The 19,150-nt window shown below is 49.9% G+C and overlaps 1 protein-coding gene across 1 annotated transcript; it reads left to right on the forward strand.

The window, feature by feature from the left end:
* The first annotated feature begins 1,561 nt into the window (after positions 1-1,561).
* Positions 1,562-12,901, forward strand: PLPPR3 (phospholipid phosphatase related 3). The gene is made up of 8 exons (XM_083594526.1): positions 1,562-2,184; positions 5,405-5,544; positions 6,021-6,206; positions 7,109-7,238; positions 7,844-8,039; positions 8,858-8,915; positions 9,930-10,103; positions 10,894-12,901. The coding sequence occupies exons 2-8, from the start codon at positions 5,470-5,472 to the stop codon at positions 12,184-12,186; spliced, it is 2,112 nt and encodes a 703-aa protein (XP_083450652.1). The 5' UTR covers positions 1,562-2,184; positions 5,405-5,469; the 3' UTR covers positions 12,187-12,901.
* The last annotated feature ends 6,249 nt before the right edge of the window (positions 12,902-19,150 follow it).

A 19,150-nucleotide genomic window follows, 5' to 3' on the forward strand; every position in this document is an offset into this window, starting at 1 on the left:
TTGTGTGACTGCAGTGCATTGATTCTTGCTTTCATTTTATGGATCAGTGGTCTGGTTAGAGAGTAAAATTCACGTTAAGTTGCTGTTTTGGGGGTTGTTTTTAAAAGTCCGGAACGGATTAATCCCTTTCGCATTCCTTTCTATGGGAAAGAGCACCTTGGTTTTGGAACGCTTTGGTTTTGGAACGGAATTTCCGGAACGGATTAAGTTTGAGGACCGAGGTGCCGCTGTATTGAGATCATGATGGTCAAATGGAAGCAGGATCTGTCCCCAGCTGCCCCCAACAGCTGTGGGATTATCCAAGTGGCTTAGCCTAAACCTCTCCGCTCCCATTAAGTGCAGGGGCTCAAGTTTCCTCCTAATTCATAGCCTGGCTCAGGAATAAGCGGCAGCCACTCTGCACGAGCTCAGAGGAAGCTACCTCCGAGCCCTTCGTAGTGGACACAGGTTTGGGGGCACAAACCCAGCCCCAACCCCTCCTTTTCTTCCGGTTCCCCCAAGGTACAGGTAGCATGAAGACGGGAACAAGAAACCAGCTCCCAAAGGATTTATCTCTCTGTGTGCTGGAACTACTCCGCCTATGCTCAGAGACTACTTCCACCCACACCTCCCCAGGATAGAGAAACGGATTCTTGCCTGAATATATTTTTAAAAGTGGGTTTAAAAGGCTACCACACCCTCCTCCCCAAAGGTTATGAAATGGATTCTTGCCTGTTTTTTGGGAAACTGGGTGAGATGCACTCTGTTTACGCTCAGGGGCTACCCCACCATCCTCCCCAAGGGTTTTAAAATTGATAATTGCCAGGTTTTTTTGGGAAGTGGGTGGGACACACTCTGCTTATGCTCAGGGGCTACCCTACCCTCCTTTCCAAGGGTTATCAAATTGATAATTGCCTGGTTTTTTGGAAAGTGGCTGAGATGCACTCTGCTTATGCTCTGGGACTATCCACCGTTCTCCCCAAGGGTTACCAAATTGATAACTGCTTGGTTTTTTTGTTTTTAAGTGGATGGGACGCACTCTGTTTACGCTCAGGGACTGCCCGCCTTCCTCCCCAAGGGTTATCAAATTGATAATTGCCTGGGCGTGGGGTTTTTTTAAGTAGGTGGGATGCACTCTGCATATGCTCAGGCGCTAACCCCACCCTTTCCTCCCCGAGGACTGGGGAACCGTTTCCTCCCTAATAATAATAATAATAAATTTGGCCGTGTTCTAAGGGAAACTAAAAGAGAAGGCGGGGGAAAAACTGCCTGGGGGGGTTGAAGCCCCCGGACCTGTTTTTTTCACCGAGAAAGAATCGGATGGGGACCTGGAGGGGGGACATTTTCTGTTGCTGAGTCTGTGCAGAGAGAGCCCCCCCTGCGCAGTCAGTGATGGAGGGTGTGGCTCACGAGCCCTGCTCTCCCCCCCACCCATAAAAAACCCCCCAGCGTACCCTCCCCGCTCTCAAAATAACGCGCAACCCCAAATTTTGGCATTTGGAGATGCGCTTTTTGCGCAAAACACGGGCATCACCGCGCTCTCTATGGAAACCGGAGGTTAGATAGAGACGCGCGCGCGGAGGAGCCGCCACCCACCGCCTCCCCCGCCTCTCCCCCCCACCCACAAATCAAACCAGCGGGGCCCCCCTCCTCTTTTTCGCCCCTTTGTGCTCAGGCTTGCAGGAGCTGGGGCTAGAGAGAAAGAAAGAGAGAAAACCATCCTATCCATTTTTGGCTAGCGCAGAGCGCAGGGAAAGAGAGGCGGTCTGAACCCCCCCCCCACCCAGTTCCTGAGCCCCCCCTCTCTCCTTGGTGGGGTGCAGGTGGTCATTCTTCCAGTGCCAACCCACGCGCCCGCCCCCCCGGATTTTGAAAAAAACCTCTCCAATTTCAGACCCTTTTAAACCAAGGATAAAGGAGAATTGATTATTTTTTCGCTCTTCTCCAAAATCCCCCGGTGGTGGTGGGCGGAATCTAAAACTGGAAGGAGACCCCCCCTTTTTTAAAAAGCATGCATCCCCTTCGCCACTAATCCCAGCAAGAGGCGGCGATGGGAATGTCCTTTTGCATCCCGGAGCGGCAAAAAGGGGCGAGATAAGATTTTTATATTATTTTGGAGAGGGTTACCTCCTCCCTAGATGCGCGCGCGCCCCCGCCCCGTTTCCAGCTGCAAATCGGGGGGTGCCTCGCAGATGCGCCGGGCAGGTAAGTTTGATTTTATTTTTTAAAAACTGTTTTTCCTCCCCTCCCCTCGTTTTCTTTCTTTTCTTCTGCCTCCATCATCCCTCTCTCTCTCGCTCGCTCGCACGCAAATCCAGGCGTCTCTATATCCACCCCATTTTGCGTCTCCAGACAAAGGGATGGTTTGGACTCTGTGTCACGCTGACTGCAATGAGACCCCCCCCCCAAAAAAAAACAAGCAGGGGGCTCTCTCTCTCCCCCCAGCTCATTCTGTCACATTTGCATTGTCCTATTAGAACCCATCCCCGAACAATAGCCGCAAAATATCCAACCCCAAAAAATAAAAGGAGAAAATAAATCGCAGAATAGTCCATTATTATTAGCGCGATTATTCCCAGCCACACATCACTTGGGTTTTTGGGTTTGGGGGTGGGAATGGTCTGAGACCCAACAAGACCCCCCCCCCCGTTTTATCCTGTGATGAGTATTTTTATTGATCGATCGCTCGATCGATCGCTTATAGACTCTCGGTCCTTGAAATGGTAAAGAGATTTTTTCTTTAAAAAAGGATGGGTGAGGCTGTTTGGCCACTTGTAACTCCCGAAAGCATCCATTAGCTCTGTGGGGGAGAAAACACACACACCTTGGGTTGCGGGTTCCTTCGGAACTCACCGCCACAAGATGCTGGTGTTGGTGGTTCCTTGCCCGCCTTCGGAATGAATCGGTTTATTTCGGCCGCTGACCAGAGAGCTCTCCGCCTTCTTTCGAAAGGGAGTGGGCAGTTTAGACGCTGATTATTGGTGTCGGCCAGCAAATGGAACCTCCATGTGTATATGAAGTCTATCTGCGAGTTCCAGGGGCTGGTACAAGAGGGTGCTGGGACCTTGTAGGATTTCTCAAACTGGGATTGCTGAATGGAAACGGACCCTGAAACACTTCCCAGGCTGCACAGAAGTAGAATTTCGGTTCCTGAAATTCATTCCGATTGTGCAAGTAAAATATAACAGATGGAATTCTACAGGGTGGGGTTTTAAGTGTGTGAAAACAATCCAGGTCCGAGGATCCCCAGATGGCGGAGGCGTCAGGTGTCATCCTGGCATCCGAGAATCTTCACTCGGTGGCAAACGGCCCAAAGCCGAGTGCGAAATACGCCTGGCTAATTTCGAATGCTGTCTGCTGTGGCTTTCAAGATCGATGTTGGGCAAGAGATGTTTCAGAGAGAGAGAGAGAGAGAGAGAAAGAAAGAAAGAAAGAAAGAGGAGGTTTCTCCTTTCCATATTTCAAACTGTATTATGAAGCCTCTTGCGTTACTTGGGTGCAGGAGTGGATTAAATAAGAAAATACAGATATGTTAGATCTGGAAGGGCATGATAATCGATTCGGATGGCATGCATATTTATGGCACAAGAAAGGGAAAGTACATACAGGATTTTGCAATCATATAATGGGGAGATCACTTTCTAAAGTGTGGGAATATTATAAAGACCTATTGGAACAAAAGACTCCGCGGTGCTTGTCTCCAACAGAGGTAATGGCAATCAAAAAAATAAATAGGGAGGCGATATGGCTTACATATAGGGACTTAACTAATGGAGATAGATGGGAAATTATAATATATTAAGTACACTATTAAATATAGAATCGAAAACAATGTATTTTTAGACTGTGAGAGATATAAAATAATGATATTAAAACGCTAAAAAAAGGCAATGTAAAGTATTAATAAGGGAGGTAAAAGGGGTGAGTTTGCGTTTACACCTGGCAAAGGGGCACCAAATATATGATGTTATCTTGTAGTCTGTTAAATCTGGTGCCAAATTTCTGGGTGTCCGTATGTACCTAAAGCGATCATTTCCCTTGATGGCAGGCTGCATGGCCAACAACAACAACCCCCCCCCCAAAAAATAGGATTGCAATAAGCCCCCATGCTTTTTATTAAGGGTCTGTGATCTCTGCTATGACCGCTGGAACTCCGGGTATCGATTTGGGCGTTAAATGGGTCATTTTGACAGACAGCGGATCTATAGGACCGGGGGGCGGGGGGGAGAGATGGGCATGCATTTAAATAGGGTTGGATCCAATGTCAGTCCCGCTCAGAGTAGACCTGTCAAAATCAATATGCCTACGGTCTGCCCACGCCTGTGGATTTTAGCTGGTTGGATGCATCGCTAGTCAAGTTCAGAGTAATGGTCCTGAAAGACCTACATTGGCTCCCAGGACGTTTCCGAGCACAATTCAAAGTGTTGGTGCTGACCTTGAAAGCCCTAAACGGCCCAGTAGACCTGAAGGAGCATCTCCACCCTGGACACCAGGGTCCATCTCCCGAGGGCCTTCTGGGGGTTCCTTTGCTGCGAGAAGTGAGGTTACAGGGAACCCGGCAGAGGGCCTTCTCAGTGGTGGCACCCTCCCTTCAGACAGGGATAATTTTGACGCACACCTCTCTCTAATCTATATTATTATTATCATGGTTATCTCCCGCTTGGACTATTGCCATGTGCTTTACGTGGGGCTACCTTGGAAGCTGACCCGGAAACTGCAACTAATCCAGAATGCAGCAGCTAGACTGGTGACTGGGAGCGGCCGCCGAGACCACATAACATTGGTCTTGAAAGACCTGCATTGGCTCCCAGGACGTTTCCAAGCACAATTCAAAGTGTTGGTGCTGACCTTTAAAGCCCTAAACGGCCCAGTATCCCTGAAGGAGTGTATCCACCCCGGACACCTGGTTCCATCTCCCAAGGGTCTTCTGGCGGTTCCCTCCCTGCGAGAAGTGAGGTTACAGGGATCCAGGCAGAGGGCCTTCTCGGTGGTGGCGCCTGCCCTGTGGAACGCCCTCCCGTCAGATGTCAAGGAAATAAACAACCACCTGACTTTTAGAAGACATCTGAAGGCAGCCCTGTTTAGGGAAGCTTTTAATGTTTGGTGTTTTTAATATTCTATTGGGAGCCGCCCAGAGGGGCTTGGGAAACCCAGCCAGATGGGCGGGGTATAAATATTATTATTATTATTATTATTATTATTATTATTATTGGTCTCGTTGGTTTCAGTGGGTCTCCTCTGATTAGGGCTCAATTGGATCCAACCAGGATAGGTCAGCTTGAGACTTTTAAGCTCATCGTTGTGGGTTTGAGTCCCATGCCGGACAAAGGGGGTTGGTGTAGATGACCGCCGGGGTTCCCTTCCAGCTCTACAATTCTGTGATTTTAACTCCTGCTTGTTTCGGCACTGTGATGTCCCGCGGCAGCGATGAGCAGGACCTAGGCTGAGATCCCGACCCACCAGATTCCTCTGAATCCCACCGCTGACACCATGATCTCGGCAAAGGACAAGGCCAAGGCTCCGAAAGACAGCATGACTCTTCTTCCCTGCTTCTACTTTGTCGAGGTAAGCAGAACTTTTCCATCATCTATCTATCTATCTATCATCTATCTATCTATCTATATATCTATATATATGGGACACGGGTGGGGCTGTGGGTTAAACCACAGAGCCTAGGGCTTGCCGATCAGAAGGTCGGTGGTTCGAATCCCCGCAATGACGGGGTGAGCTCCCGTTGCTCGGTCCCTGCTCCTGCCAACCTAGCAGTTCGAAAGCACATCAAAGTGCAAGTAGATAAACAGGTCCCGCTCCGGTGGGAAGGTAAACGGCGTTTCCGTGCGCTGCTCTGGTTCGCCAGAAGCGACTTAGTCCTGCTGGCCACATGACCCGGAAGCTGTACGCCGGCTCCCTCGGCCAATAAAGCGAGATGAGCGCCTCAACCCCAGAGTCGGCCACGACTGGACCTAATGGTCAGGGGTCCCTTTACCTTTACCCAGAAGATAGCGCCTGCTCCTTCCCTCTCTCTCCCTTTTGTCTCCCAGCTGCCCATTGTGGCTTCCTCGATTGTGACGCTCTACTTCTTGGAGCTGACGGACCTCTTCAAGCCCGCCAAGGTGGGCTTCCAGTGTTACGACCGGGCCCTTTCCATGCCCTACGTGGAGACCAATGAAGAGATGATCCCATTGCTCATGCTTCTCAGCTTGGCTTTCGCGGCCCCCGCAGCCTCCGTAAGTAGCGTTCCGGCCCCTCCTTCCCTCTTGGGTTTTTATTATAGCTACAGTCGGTAGAGGAGGAGGCTCTTAATCTGTGGGTCGTGGGTAGATAGAGACATTATTATTATTATTATTATTATTATTATTATTATTATTATTGCCTTTGACTAGACTTAGCCGTGCAGGGGTACTTTACCTTTACCTTTTACCTTATTATAATTCTAGTTACAGGCAGGTAGCTGTGTTGGTCTGCCGTAGTCGAAACAAAATAAAAAAATTCCTTCCAGTAGCACCTTAGAGACCAACTAAGTTTGTTCTTGGTATGAGCTTTCGTGTGCATGCACAATTCTTCAGATATCTGAAGAAGTGTGCATGCACATGAAAGCTTATTATTATTATTCCCTGCCCATCTGACACCAGCCACTCTGGGCGTCTTCCAACACATATAAAAACATAATGAAACATTAAACAAACAAACAAACAAAATAATATACAGGCCTGCCTTCATATGACTCGGGGGTTGGATACCTCCAGACCCTCCAACGTTTCTCCCCTGAAAATAGGGACATCCTATTCCATCCCCTCCAACGTTTCTCCCCTGAAAATAGGGACGTCCTATTCCATCCCCTCCAACATTTCTCCCATGAAAATAGGGACATCCTATTCCATCCCCTCCAACGTTTCTCTCCTGAAAATAGGGGTGTCCTATTCCATCCCCTCCAACATTTCTCCTGTGAAAATAGGGACGTCCTATTCCATCCCCTCCAACGTTTCTCCCCTGAAAAGAGGGAAAATAGGGACGTCCTATTCCATCCCCTCTCATCCCTTGTCAACAAGCCCCACCCACCTGAGCGGAGAAGTCACTGGAGGGGAGGGGCTTGCTCTGACCCCGCCCCTCTTGCCTCCCTCCCTCTCAGATCATGGTGGGCGAAGGCATCATCTACTGCCTGCAGTCCAACGTCAAGGGCCGCGCCAGCTCCGAGGGCAGCATCAACGCCGGTGGCTGCAATTTCAACTCCTTCCTCCGCAGGACGGTCCGGTTCGTGGGTAAGTTCATCCCCATCCTCTGGTAAAAGGTAAAGGGACCCTTGACCATTAGGTCCAGTCGTGACCGACTCTGGGGTTGCGGCGCTCATTTCGCTTTACTGGCCGAGGGAGCCGGCGTACAGCTTCCGGGTCATGTGGCCAGCAGGACTAAGCCGCTTCTGGCGAACCAGAGCAGAGCACGGAAACGCCGTTTACCTTCCCACCTATTTATCTACTTGCACTTTGACGTTTTATCTCCCTTTACCCCTTTACCTATTAATATACTTCTTCTTAACGGCGTTTCAGTCCCACGATGACTTTGATAAAACACATCTTTTGTGATGTGCAAATGTCTTGAGATACCTGTGAAGTCCATAAATGACCATGTAACATATATTCAACACACACAAAAAGTGACAATTTGTTGCGGACAAAGGACAGCTGGACATAGAAAGGGCCCCATTCCCTTCAGGAGCTGAGGGCCGCGTCAAACCTCAATCCGGCCCTGTCTGCGGTCCTGGCTTGGCACCAGAAATGAGTTTGGAGAGCTGGATAAGGACCCCATGCCCAGGCTTGCGCCCCTGGGCTCCATCCCTGCGAGAAACAAATATTTTATGTCCCGGCAGGTGTCCACGTTTTCGGTCTCTGCGCCACGGCCCTCGTGACGGACGTGATCCAGCTGGCCACGGGGTACCACGCCCCGTTCTTCCTGACTGTCTGCAAGCCCAACTATACCCTTCTGGGCATCTCCTGCGACGCCAATCCTTACATCACGCAGGACATCTGTTCGGGGCAAGACCAGCACGCAATCCTTTCGGCCAGGTGAGTCCGGGATGCTGTTCCAAAATTCGGTGGTGACCGGGGTAATATATTACCCCAGTCAAATTGGCGAAAATGTACAAAACGGGAAACAAAGTTTGTTGGAAATGTAAAAATAAAGATGGGGACCTTTATCATATGTGGTGGCTATGCGAGAAAATGAAGAGATTTTGGAACTTGATATATGATAAATTAAAGAAACTTTTTAGATACACCTTCCAAAAAAACCCGGAGGCATTCCTATTAGGGATAATAGGGGATGAAATAAAAAAAGAAGACCATCAGTTATTTCAATATGCAGTGGTGGCAGCTAGGGTCCTTGTAGCACAAAAATAGAAGTCATCAGAGATTCCAACAGTCATGGAGTGGCAGGTAAAACTTTTTGAATATGCTGAATTAGCAATAATGACAAATAAAATCCGACACCAAAAAGGGTCAAAGTTCACAGAAGAATGGAGTAAATTTATGACATATATAGAATTGAACTGTAGAAGTTTAAGAACTACGGCAGGATTAGGATAATTCTTGTGAAACTGTAAGAGGAGATGTACATTATGAAAACAGCAACTGGGAGGGAAGGAAGTCGAGGCGCGATTTAGCGCAATGTAAATAAGACGACATTAAGAATGAATGTAAAGATTGTTTTATTTTGTTGGGGTTTTTTTGGAAAATGACAATAAAAAGTATTTTTAAAAAAAATCCGGTGGTGACCGCCGCCCGCTGGACCTAAGCGGGGGCTCCCAAATCGCCCCCACTCTGCACCCCAGCCTGTAGCAATTGCTTCTATGTAACATTTCCTTTTCCCCCTTTCCTTTCCCCAGGAAAACCTTCCCTTCCCAGCACGCCACGCTCTCCGCTTTTGCCGCCGTCTACGTGTCGGTGAGTCTCCGGTCCCCGTCCATGATCCGCTGGCTGGATGATCAAAATCGGCTGCTGATTCTTGGGAATTATCTCTGTGATCCAGGCTAGGGTGGGGTTGAGTATTGGGCTGCAAGAAGCCCCCCACCTCAATCCGCTTCCGTTTCAAGCCTTCGCAAGAGGGTGGCGAATTTTGCAATCTTTAAAATTACGTTTTTGGGTTTTTAAAATGTTTTTATTAGCAATTTCAACATATCATATTCATTATTTCCACCCTTTTTTCCACCCCCCAAACCCTCCCCCAGAGATTTCCCTCAGCAACTCTCTCCGATTTCTCAGTACATATTATTCTCTGCATGTTATAAAATTATACACATCCTTACATTATCTGTCTACCGTGTTATCAGTCAATAAATCTGTGCATGCTTATTCAAAACCTGCCCATTCATTTTGTTGTCTTTCTAAGTAATTTGTGAAAAGTTTCCATTCTTCTTTAAAGTCACAGTTGTCCTTATCTTGCAGTTTGTATGTCAGTTTAGCCAGTTCTGCGTAGTTCATCCATTTCTCTTGCCACTGTTCTTTTGTCAGGGTTTCCATCCTAAAATTACGTTTTCAAAAGTTTAGCATGTATACTTTGTCATTTTTCCAACTCCCTTCCCTGTTTTCCACGGCGCGGCGGCAAATGTTGAAGGGCAGGAGCTTAATTGTGGTGGCCCCCTTAGCTGTGCTCCCGCAACAGGAGCACACAGCCATGCCCCCAATGAGTCCATAGCATTTCCACCCCCCATCGTCCATCCCGGACGCCGGGGTCCAGCTCCCAGGGTCTTCTGGCAGAAGTTAAGTTACAGGGAAGCAAGCACAGGGCCTTCTCGGTGGTGGCACCCGCCCTGTGGAACGCCCTCAAGGAGATATTTATCTGACTTTTAGAAAGTATCTGAAGGCAGCCCTGGACCGGGAAGTTGTTTTTTTGGAAAGTGTGATGTTTTATTATGTTTCAAAGAGTGCCTTCACGACCCCCGCCGTCAATCTTTGCAGATGTACTTCAACTCCATCATCTCCGACAGCACCAAGCTCCTCAAACCCATTCTGGTCTTCGCCTTTGCCATCGCAGCCGGGGTCTGCGGCCTGACACAGATCACACAGTACCGCAGCCACCCCATCGATGTCTACGTGGGTTTCCTGATCGGGTCCGGCATCGCAGCCTATCTGGCAAGTCTCTTCTCCTAAGACCCCTTTCCCGGACTTTGGGGGGACACGGGGTTTGGGGGCACCTCAAGCTCAAGAGGTCCACGGCGAGTCGGGGCCTGGGTGGGCGAACACATGAGAATGTTCAGGGAGGCAGGAGAGGATATATTGTTTATTAATATCCTTCCTAATTTGTGCTGGTAAGTTCTATAACGGGTCGGCAAACATTTTCAGCAGGGGGCCAGTCCACCGTCCCTCAGACCTTGTGGGGGGCCGGACTATATTTTGAAAAATAATAATAATTATGAACTGATTCCTATGCCCCACAAATAACCCAGAGATGCATTTTCAATAAAAGCACACATTCTACTCATGTAGAAAAACACCAGGCAGGCCCCACAAATAACCCAGAGATGCATTTGAAATAAAAGGACACATTCTACTCATGTAAAAATACACTGATTCCCAAACCATCCGTGGGGGCTGGATTGAGAAGGCGATTGGGCTGGATCCGGCCCCCGGGCCTTAGGTTGCCTACCCATGCCCATCTAGAGTCCTTAAGTCGCTTCCCTATTGGTAGGAGGAAACAACAGAGGCCACGCAGATGACACAAAAGGAAAGAGGGATGAGGAGGGATGAGGGATGAGGTTGTTGTTTTTTAAATCTTATATTTTGGAAATGTACATCCAGTTTTTTTCCCCTTTAATTTTTTTGGGGTCCCCCAGGAGAGCAGGGCCCTAAGCTGTAGCTTGTTTAGCTTAGACGTAAATCCAGCACCAGTCTTTAACATCTGTCATTTTCTGCCCTCAAACAGGCCTACCACGCCGTGGGCAACTTCCGCGCTCCGGCCGAGAAGGCCCCATCCAACCCCCCCGCCAAGGACGCTTTGAGGGCCCTGACCCAGCGGGGCCACGACTCGGTCTACCACCAGAACAAGTCGGTCAGCACCGACGAGTTGAACCCGCAGACACGGCTGGAGGGCATCAACCGTCAGGTCCAGCGTGAGAAGAACTCCCTAGGCAGCCTGAAGCGGGCCAGCGTTGATGTGGACCTCCTGGCCCCCCGCAGCCCCATGGGCAAGGAGAACATGGTCACCTTCAGCAACACACTGCCAAGGGTCAACACACCCTCGATGGACGACCCCGCCCGGCGCCACATGACCATCCACGTCCCCGTGGACGCCTCGCGTTCCAAGCAGCTGATCACCGAATGGAAGCAAAAGTCCGTCGAAGGCCGGGGGATGACCTTGGCTGAGGAAGTGGCCCGGCGGGTCGGCTCCGATTGCTTGGTCGGAGAGGACGACGAACATATCCCGCCGTCGCTGTACCCCACTGTCCAGGCCCGGACGGCCGAGCGTGCCGCCATGGGTCCCCGGGTCCTCATCCAGCCAAGACCTGGAGCGACCCAGCTGGTCCACATCCCCGAAGAAAGCCAGGCGAACGCGGGGGCCAACATTTCGCCCAAGAGCAGCTCGGCCGTGCGGGCAAAATGGATGATGATGGCCGAGAAAGGGTCGGCGTCGCAGAGAGTGGCCAACCCGCCGCGCCTCATGCAGGTCATCGCCATGTCCAAGCAGCCAGGGATGGTTTCGGTGACACCCAAACACTCGGAGACATCTTCGTCGTCCACCAGCTCCGATTCCTCGCAGTACCGGTCGCCGTCGGAAAGGGACAGCTCCAGCGTCGTCACCATCGATGCGCACGCCCCGCACCATCCGGTCGTGCACCTGTCGTCCGGGAACGGGCCATGGGAATGGAAAGCCACCCAGAAAGTGCCGGACGGGACGGACACTTACGAGCTGAATGACATGGCCAAGGATTTCCGCGGCTTCCGGCCGGCCAAGAGCGCCGGCGTCTCCCCGGGGTCGTCGGTCAGCGACATCGAGCAAGATGAGCCGCGGTACGGCAGTGTGGCCACCATCAACGTAGCGGCGGGAGTGGGGGGCGGAGAGACCAGCCCGGCGGAAAACATGCTCGGGGGGCCCAGCCGCGAGTCGACGCTGCGCCGCAAGCCGACAAGCCTGACAGTCGGCGAGAAGGACGGCCAGGCGGAGGAGACAGAAAACTTCTACAAGAAGATGCAGGCCAACCGGCGGTTCAAAGACTAGGTGCCGAAACGGGATGGGAACGATTCCTCCCCACGTTTCCGAAAATAAAATTGATTTCGGTCGCCGTCTCCGTGGCAAAGATCTCCGTTTACCGAGCGTTGAACAGCGGGGATCCGGTGTCTACTTTGGGGAAGCTCTGTGGACCAAATTTTGGGGATTTCCTGCTGTTCTTTAGACAAGGAATCGCCTGCCCCTCTTATGGATTATCGCGGGGACATTGAGGGACCGCTGAAGGGATTTTAAAAAAAATACCTGACAAATTACCGGTGCTGTTGATTTTCAGGACAAGTGTAATTTATTCGTAACTACTGATTGTAAAGCCGGCCAGAGCGGGGAGCCTGGAGTTGGGTGGTTTAAACATTACGGAAGGGACACAGAACTGTACCCCTTGGTACGATCTCCCATCGCCCTGGAGCCCGTGCATTTTTGGGAGGGTGTGTCGTATTTGGAAAGTCAAGGTGGGCGGGTAATTTAGCTTGCTAAATGACACCTCCCTACCGGTGATGATTCGGAGATGTTTTCTTTGTCTCCAATGAAAGCAGGGAGGGAGTCTGTAAATACCTGGGGTGCCCAAAAGAGACAGAAGAGGAGGATGATAAAAGTATTGGAAAAAGACGGGATGTCCGGCTAGGGTGCCGGGGGAGCAGAAGAGTCCGTCGTGTCTGTTTTTCCCTGCAGCGGCCAAGGAGATTATAATAATAATTTATTATTTGTACCCCGCCCATCTGGCTGGGTTTCTCCAGATTATACTAGGAGGCGACAAATGTGGTTTACCCGAAGCATTTAGTCTCTGGAGATAGACTGCCCCTGTCCTTGGGGGCTCTGGCTGTTGGCAGGCCCCCCAGCAAGCATCAGAAGTTATCAGGCCGATACGTTTTGTTTGGGGCAGGCGAAGGGGGCATTCTTGGGGCGCTGGATTCTGCCCTCCCCCCAAAATTGGCACAAAGCGAAGGCAGCACTAGCGGGGTTGGGGAGACTTCGGTTGCCCTGTCTGGAAAAAAACGGCGGCCGTTATTAGTCACGAGGCTTCTGGAACAGATTCCATCATGCCCCTAAGAATGTGATGGGGAGATATACGTATTATGAGGGTTTATAGTGTGGCATGGCTCAGTGGTTGGAGTAGGGAGGGAATGTAAAATGTATAGCCTTATGGGGGGGCCTTTGGGGTTGTAGAGGGGGCAGCACCCCCCCTTCGCATGAGATGGGTTTATTAACTTGGGGGGCGGGATGGGGAGGGAGGAGTGGGGCTCAGTTTCAAGATGCAACGTTACCGAGACATCAAAATTGGAAGTTGCTACCGTGAAATCCCGTATTCCTATAGACCAGACTCAAACTCGGCCCTCCAGATGTTTTGGACTACAATTCCCATCATCCCTGACCACTGGATGGGAGTTGCAGTCCCAAAACATCTGGAGGACCGAGTTTGAGGAAGCCTGCTATAGACAACCAGATGTTACCTTAACTCGGTTCCAGATGTTCTTAGACTCCTGCCGATGGGATTCGGAGTCCGGCGACATCCAAAAGGGCGTCAGGTTAACAAGGCCGGTTTAGGAAGTTTAAGTAAACCAGGAATGCCCTCGCTGCCGAAAACTGAATACCCCTTTAACGATTATCCGTAATTTATCCTCTTCCTGCTCAAGCGAGGGAGTTTCCTGAAAGAGGAAGTAGCCAAGGTTTCCGCCAATTTGACGGAATTGCATTTTTAAGCAAGCACCTAATCGTTCCTAGCGGAAAAGGCTGTCCTTTCTTTGGACTTTGTTGTTAGGACAGCTTCTGGGCAGACCCCCCACAAGGGTCCCTATTTTCCAGGGAAAGTCCTGGACATACAGAAGCCGTCTTAGTTTCTGATTTGATCCCAGAATACCCTGCTTTCCCTTAGGACGTCCTTATTTTCATGGGAGAAACGTTGGAGGGGATGGAATAGGACGTCCCTATTTTCAGGGGAGAAACATTGGAGGGGATGGAATAGGACGTCCCTATTTTCAGGGGAGAAACATTGGAGGGGATGGAATAGGACGTCCCTCTTTTCAGGGGAGAAACGTTGGAGGGGATGGAATAGGACGTCCCTCTTTTCAGGGGAGAAACGTTGGAGGGGATGGAATAGGACGTCCCTCTTTTCAGGGGAGAAACGTTGGAGGGGATGGAATAGGACGTCCCTCTTTTCAGGGGAGAAACGTTGGAGGGGATGGAATAGGACGTCCCTCTTTTCAGGGGAGAAACGTTGGAGGGGATGGAATAGGACGTCCCTCTTTTCAGGGGAGAAACGTTGGAGGGGATGGAATAGGACGTCCCTCTTTTCAGGGGAGAAACGTTGGAGGGGATGGAATAGGACGTCCCTCTTTTCAGGGGAGAAACGTTGGAGGGGATGGAATAGGACGTCCCTCTTTTCAGGGGAGAAACGTTGGAGGGGATGGAATAGGACGTCCCTCTTTTCAGGGGAGAAACGTTGGAGGGGATGGAATAGGACGTCCCTCTTTTCAGGGGAGAAACGTTGGAGGGGATGGAATAGGACGTCCCTCTTTTCAGGGGAGAAACGTTGGAGGGGATGGAATAGGACGTCCCTATTTTCAGGGGAGAAATGTTGGAGGAGATGGAATAGGACATCCCTATTTTCAGGGGAGAAACGTTGGAGGGGATGGAATAGGACGTCCCTATTTTCAGGGGAGAAACGTTGGAGGGGATGGAATAGGACGTCCCTATTTTCAGGGGAGAAACGTTGGAGGGGATGGAATAGGACGTCCCTATTTTCAGGGGAGAAACGTTGGAGGGGATGGAATAGGATGTCCCTATTTTCATTGGAGAAACGTTGGAGGGGATGGAATAGGACGTCCCTATTTTCACTGGAGAAACATTGGAGGGGATGGAATAGGACGTCCCTATTTTCATGGGAGAAACGTTGGAGGGGATGGAATAGGACGTCCCTATTTTCATGGGAGAAACGTTGGAGGGGATGGAATAGGACGTCCCTATTTTCAGGGGAGAAATGTTGGAGGGGATGGAATAGGACGTCCCTCTTTTCAGGGGAGAAACGTTGGAGGGGATGGAATAGGACGTCCCTCTTTTCAGGGGAGAAACGTTGGAGGGGATGGAATAGGACGTCCCTATTTTCAGGGGAGAAACGTTGGAGGGGATGGAATAGGACGTCCCTATTTTCAGGGGAGAAACGTTGGAGGGGATGGAATAGGACGTCCCTATTTTCAGGGGAGAAACGTTGGAGGGAATGCAACTTAGGAGCTATACCCAACTGAGACTTAAGCATTGAAATGAGTTGGCCTTTTAGTCCTGCCCATTCATTTCAATGGGTCTCAGTAGGACTTAAGTCTGTGACGAATCCTATATATATATATATATATAGTTTGGGGTAGGTGGAGGGGAAGAGTACCCAGCATTGTGGAGGGTTCCCAAAAGGCCTCCGGGAATTCTGGGCCTCTGTTTCCATAGCGACGCCGGCTGGGTACCCGAGCGCTGTGTGCAGGATCCGCCGTCTTAAGGGGAATGTTGGCATGGATAGAAGCGTTTATGTCTGCGAGGAAGGAATGTATAACCTTATGGGAAGATGATAGGGGGGCTGTTGTTGTTTTAATAGGGCCCCCCAACAAATGGCATGGGGAAGTGGTTAGGTAGGAAAGGGGGGTCCTTTTTTGAATGGGGAAGCATGGGGGGAGAAATGGGCACAAGGTGGACATTAAAGGCATTTATAAGGTTCCTCTCTCCCTGGTACTTTCAAGGAGCAAGAAGATGCCGATTTGCGTACAATTGGCAGGTGCCAATTTAAATGTGCCGCTGCAAACCTCCATGGTCCCGCCGGCGCCGTGATTTGCAATGCATCCACCAGCCCTGTGAACATTTTTTAATATATATATAAATGGGGGGCAGAAACAGGAGACTTGGAGCCCACCCCTGCAATTCAGGTGTCAGGTGGGTCGTTGCCTTTGAGATATTTTGGGAAGCTTTGCTCTGTCACCGAGAAATAAAAATTAATCATGGACCGATTTCCAAGTGCATGGTTTTCGAGAGCATGGCGGGGTCGGCGGTGGGAACTGTGCTTTGTCACTTCCTCCATCGGAGTCTGCTTGGGTATAGCTGCTGCTGCAGCCAGAGTGCTTTACAGAGGTTGCAAATCAACCGCTCACGAAGAACAGGCGTTGGGTGTTGATAATAATTCACCGAGATGAGCTATGGGCCTGGCGTCTTTCCAGATCGAGGCAGCACCCCAAGTCGCAATTCGCACTCGGCACACACCTCTTCAGCTTCTTCGGCGATGCCTTGTAGCCGAGAAAGATTGTCTTCCATGAACACGGTTTTAGCAGTGAGTCCGTAAGTGACAGTGGAGGCCAGTTCTGGATCCCCACGTCCTTCCACAGTGGGGACATAGGTTTCCGGGCGGGAGTTGATCCCGGTGAGGGTTTGCCAAGCGTGCCTTCCTCTTGGCACGTTTCTCCCTTGCGTCCTGAGTTCGAGTGTCTTCAAAGCCCACGACACCTTTGGTCAAGGCTGTTCTCCAACTGGAGCGCTTGCAGGCCAGTGTTTCCCAGATGTCGGTGTTCATACTACATTTTTTTAGATTTGCCTTGAGAGAGTCTTCAAACCTCTTTTGTTGACCACCAGCATTACGCTTTCCATTTTTAAGTTTGGAATAGAGTAGTCGCTTTGGAAGACGATAGGCATCCGCACAACATGACCAGGCCAACGAAGTTGATGTTGAAGAATCATCACTTCAACACTGGTGATGTTTGCTTCTTCCAGTACACTGGCATTAGTTTGCCTGTCTTCCCAAGTGGTGTGTAAAATATTTCGGAGACACCGTTGATGGAATCTTTCGAGGAGCTGCAGATGGTGTTTATAAGCGGGCCACGTTTCACAAGCATGCAGTAAAATTGGTAGTACAATAGCTTCGTAAAGGAGCAATTTGGTTTCCCTGGAAATGTCACTTATGCACAGCTACACAGAGCAATCTGAAAGCCAGGTTGCATCATCACGGCGGGGAATCCCAGGCCATTCTGCAACCATCGCTCTCTGTTTGCTGTCTCCCGGGAGTTTGGCAAGAAAAAACACTTTCGCCCTTTGCGATTTACTCCTTTCCAAAGCAGCTAAGCCTTTAATATCTCCTCGTTGAAGCTTGCTTTTTTTATCTGGGCGCACAAAGCTAATTAGAGCTCAGCTTGGCGGCGAGGAAAAAAACACCAGAATCCTCTTTTTTTTTCCCCGGCAGCTGGAGAAACCATAATGCCTTCCTCCGCCTCGGTTTTGTGCAGAGGAAATGGCCAAATCTGCAATATCCGGGTGGATATTCTGAGAAGGGGATTTCCCACACCCCACGCACACAGAAACAACTCGTAAAAATTCTGCACCAAAAGGAGTTGAGATTCTGCAAATCCACAACAGGACTTTCAGGGGGGGAAACAAAATCTTCCTTAATTCCGTTGTCTGCTGGGAGTTGCTAAGATACTTCTCATTCCCCTTTGCAGAGCTATAATTTCCAGGTTTCCTTTCAAACCTTCCAGAGTATTTGGTGTCACAGCTGAGAAGGATCAACTTATATATTTAGCCAGTCAACATCTGGCCAGGGTGTGTGTTGGGATTAACTACGAATAGCTTCAGCCACCTGCCTCCAGTCCTCTCGATTCAGGCCCTCTGCCGCCAAAGATGCCATTATTTTTCAAGTTTTATATACCGCCCGGTGTTAAAAAAAGGACGCAGGGCAGTTGACGGCGAAGGGTGCCATCGGCGATCAGTGTCAACACATCGCCTAACAACCGTGCAAAAAATAATAATAATTCAGCAATGCACAATATCATCCCCGCAGCAATAAACTCCACAACCGCTGCAGAAGGCAGAGGGGTTAGAATCATAGAATCATAGAGTTGAAAGAGACCACAAGGGCCATCGAGTCCAACCCCCTGCCAAGCAGGAAACACCATCAGAGCACTCCTGACATATGGTTGTCAAGCCTCTGCTTAAAGACCTCCAAAGAAGGAGACTCCACCACACTCCTTGGCAGCAAATTCCACTGTCGAACAGCTCTTACTGTCAGGAAGTTCTTCCTAATGTTTAGGTGGAATCTTCTTTCTTGTAGTTTGGATCCATTGCTCCGTGTCCGCTTCTCTGGAGCAGCAGAAAACAACCTTTCTCCCTCCTCTATGTGACATCCTTTGATATATTTGAACATGGCTATCATATCACCCCTTAACCTCCTCTTCTCCAGGCTAAACATGCCCAGCTCCCTTAGCCGTTCCTCATAAGGCATCGTTTCCAGGCCTTTGACCATTTTGGTTGCCCTCCTCTGGACACGTTCCAGTTTGTCAGTGTCCTTCTTGAACTGTGGTGCCCAGAACTGGACACAGTACTCCAGGTGAGGTCTGACCAGAGCAGAATACAGTGGCACTATCACTTCCCTTGATCTAGATGCTATACTCCTATTGATGCAGCCCAGAATTGCATTGGCTTTTTTAGCTGCCGCGTCACACTGTTGGCTCATGTCAAGTTTGTGGTCAACCAAGACTCCTAGATCCTTTTCACATGTACTGCTCTCAAGCCAGGTGTCACCCATCTTGTATTTGTGCCTCTCATTTTTTTTGCCCAAGTGCAATACCTTAGATTTCTCCCTGTTAAAATTCATCTTGTTTGTTTTGGCCCAGTTCTCTAATCTGTCAAGGTCGTTTTGAAGTGTGATCCTGTCCTCTGGGGTGTTAGCCACCCCTCCCAGTTTGGTGTCATCTGCAAATTTGATCAGGATGCCCTTGAGTCCATCATCCAAGTCGTTGATAAAGATGTTGAATAAGACCGGACCCAAGACAGAACCCTGTGGCACCCCACTAGTCACTCTTCTCCAGGATGAAGAGGAACCATTGATGAGCACCCTTTGGGTTCGGTCAGTCAGCCAGTTACAAATCCACTGAGTGTTATGCCGCTATGCCCTACTCAGAGTAGACCTGCTGAAATGAACAGATCTGAATCGGAGCAT

This window comes from Podarcis filfolensis (genome assembly GCF_964270895.1).
Source record: "Podarcis filfolensis genome assembly, chromosome: 18".
NCBI lineage: Eukaryota > Metazoa > Chordata > Lepidosauria > Squamata > Lacertidae > Podarcis > Podarcis filfolensis.

Bases quoted from the DNA above. Each gene is read 5' to 3' on its own strand.
- PLPPR3 (XM_083594526.1), top strand. From the start codon at position 5,470: ATGATCTCGGCAAAGGACAAGGCCAAGGCTCCGAAAGACAGCATGACT. The intron at 5,545-6,020 runs GTAAGCAGAACT...TTTGTCTCCCAG, and splicing joins CCTGCTTCTACTTTGTCGAG to CTGCCCATTGTGGCTTCCTC. The intron at 7,239-7,843 runs GTAAGTTCATCC...ATGTCCCGGCAG, and splicing joins CAGGACGGTCCGGTTCGTGG to GTGTCCACGTTTTCGGTCTC.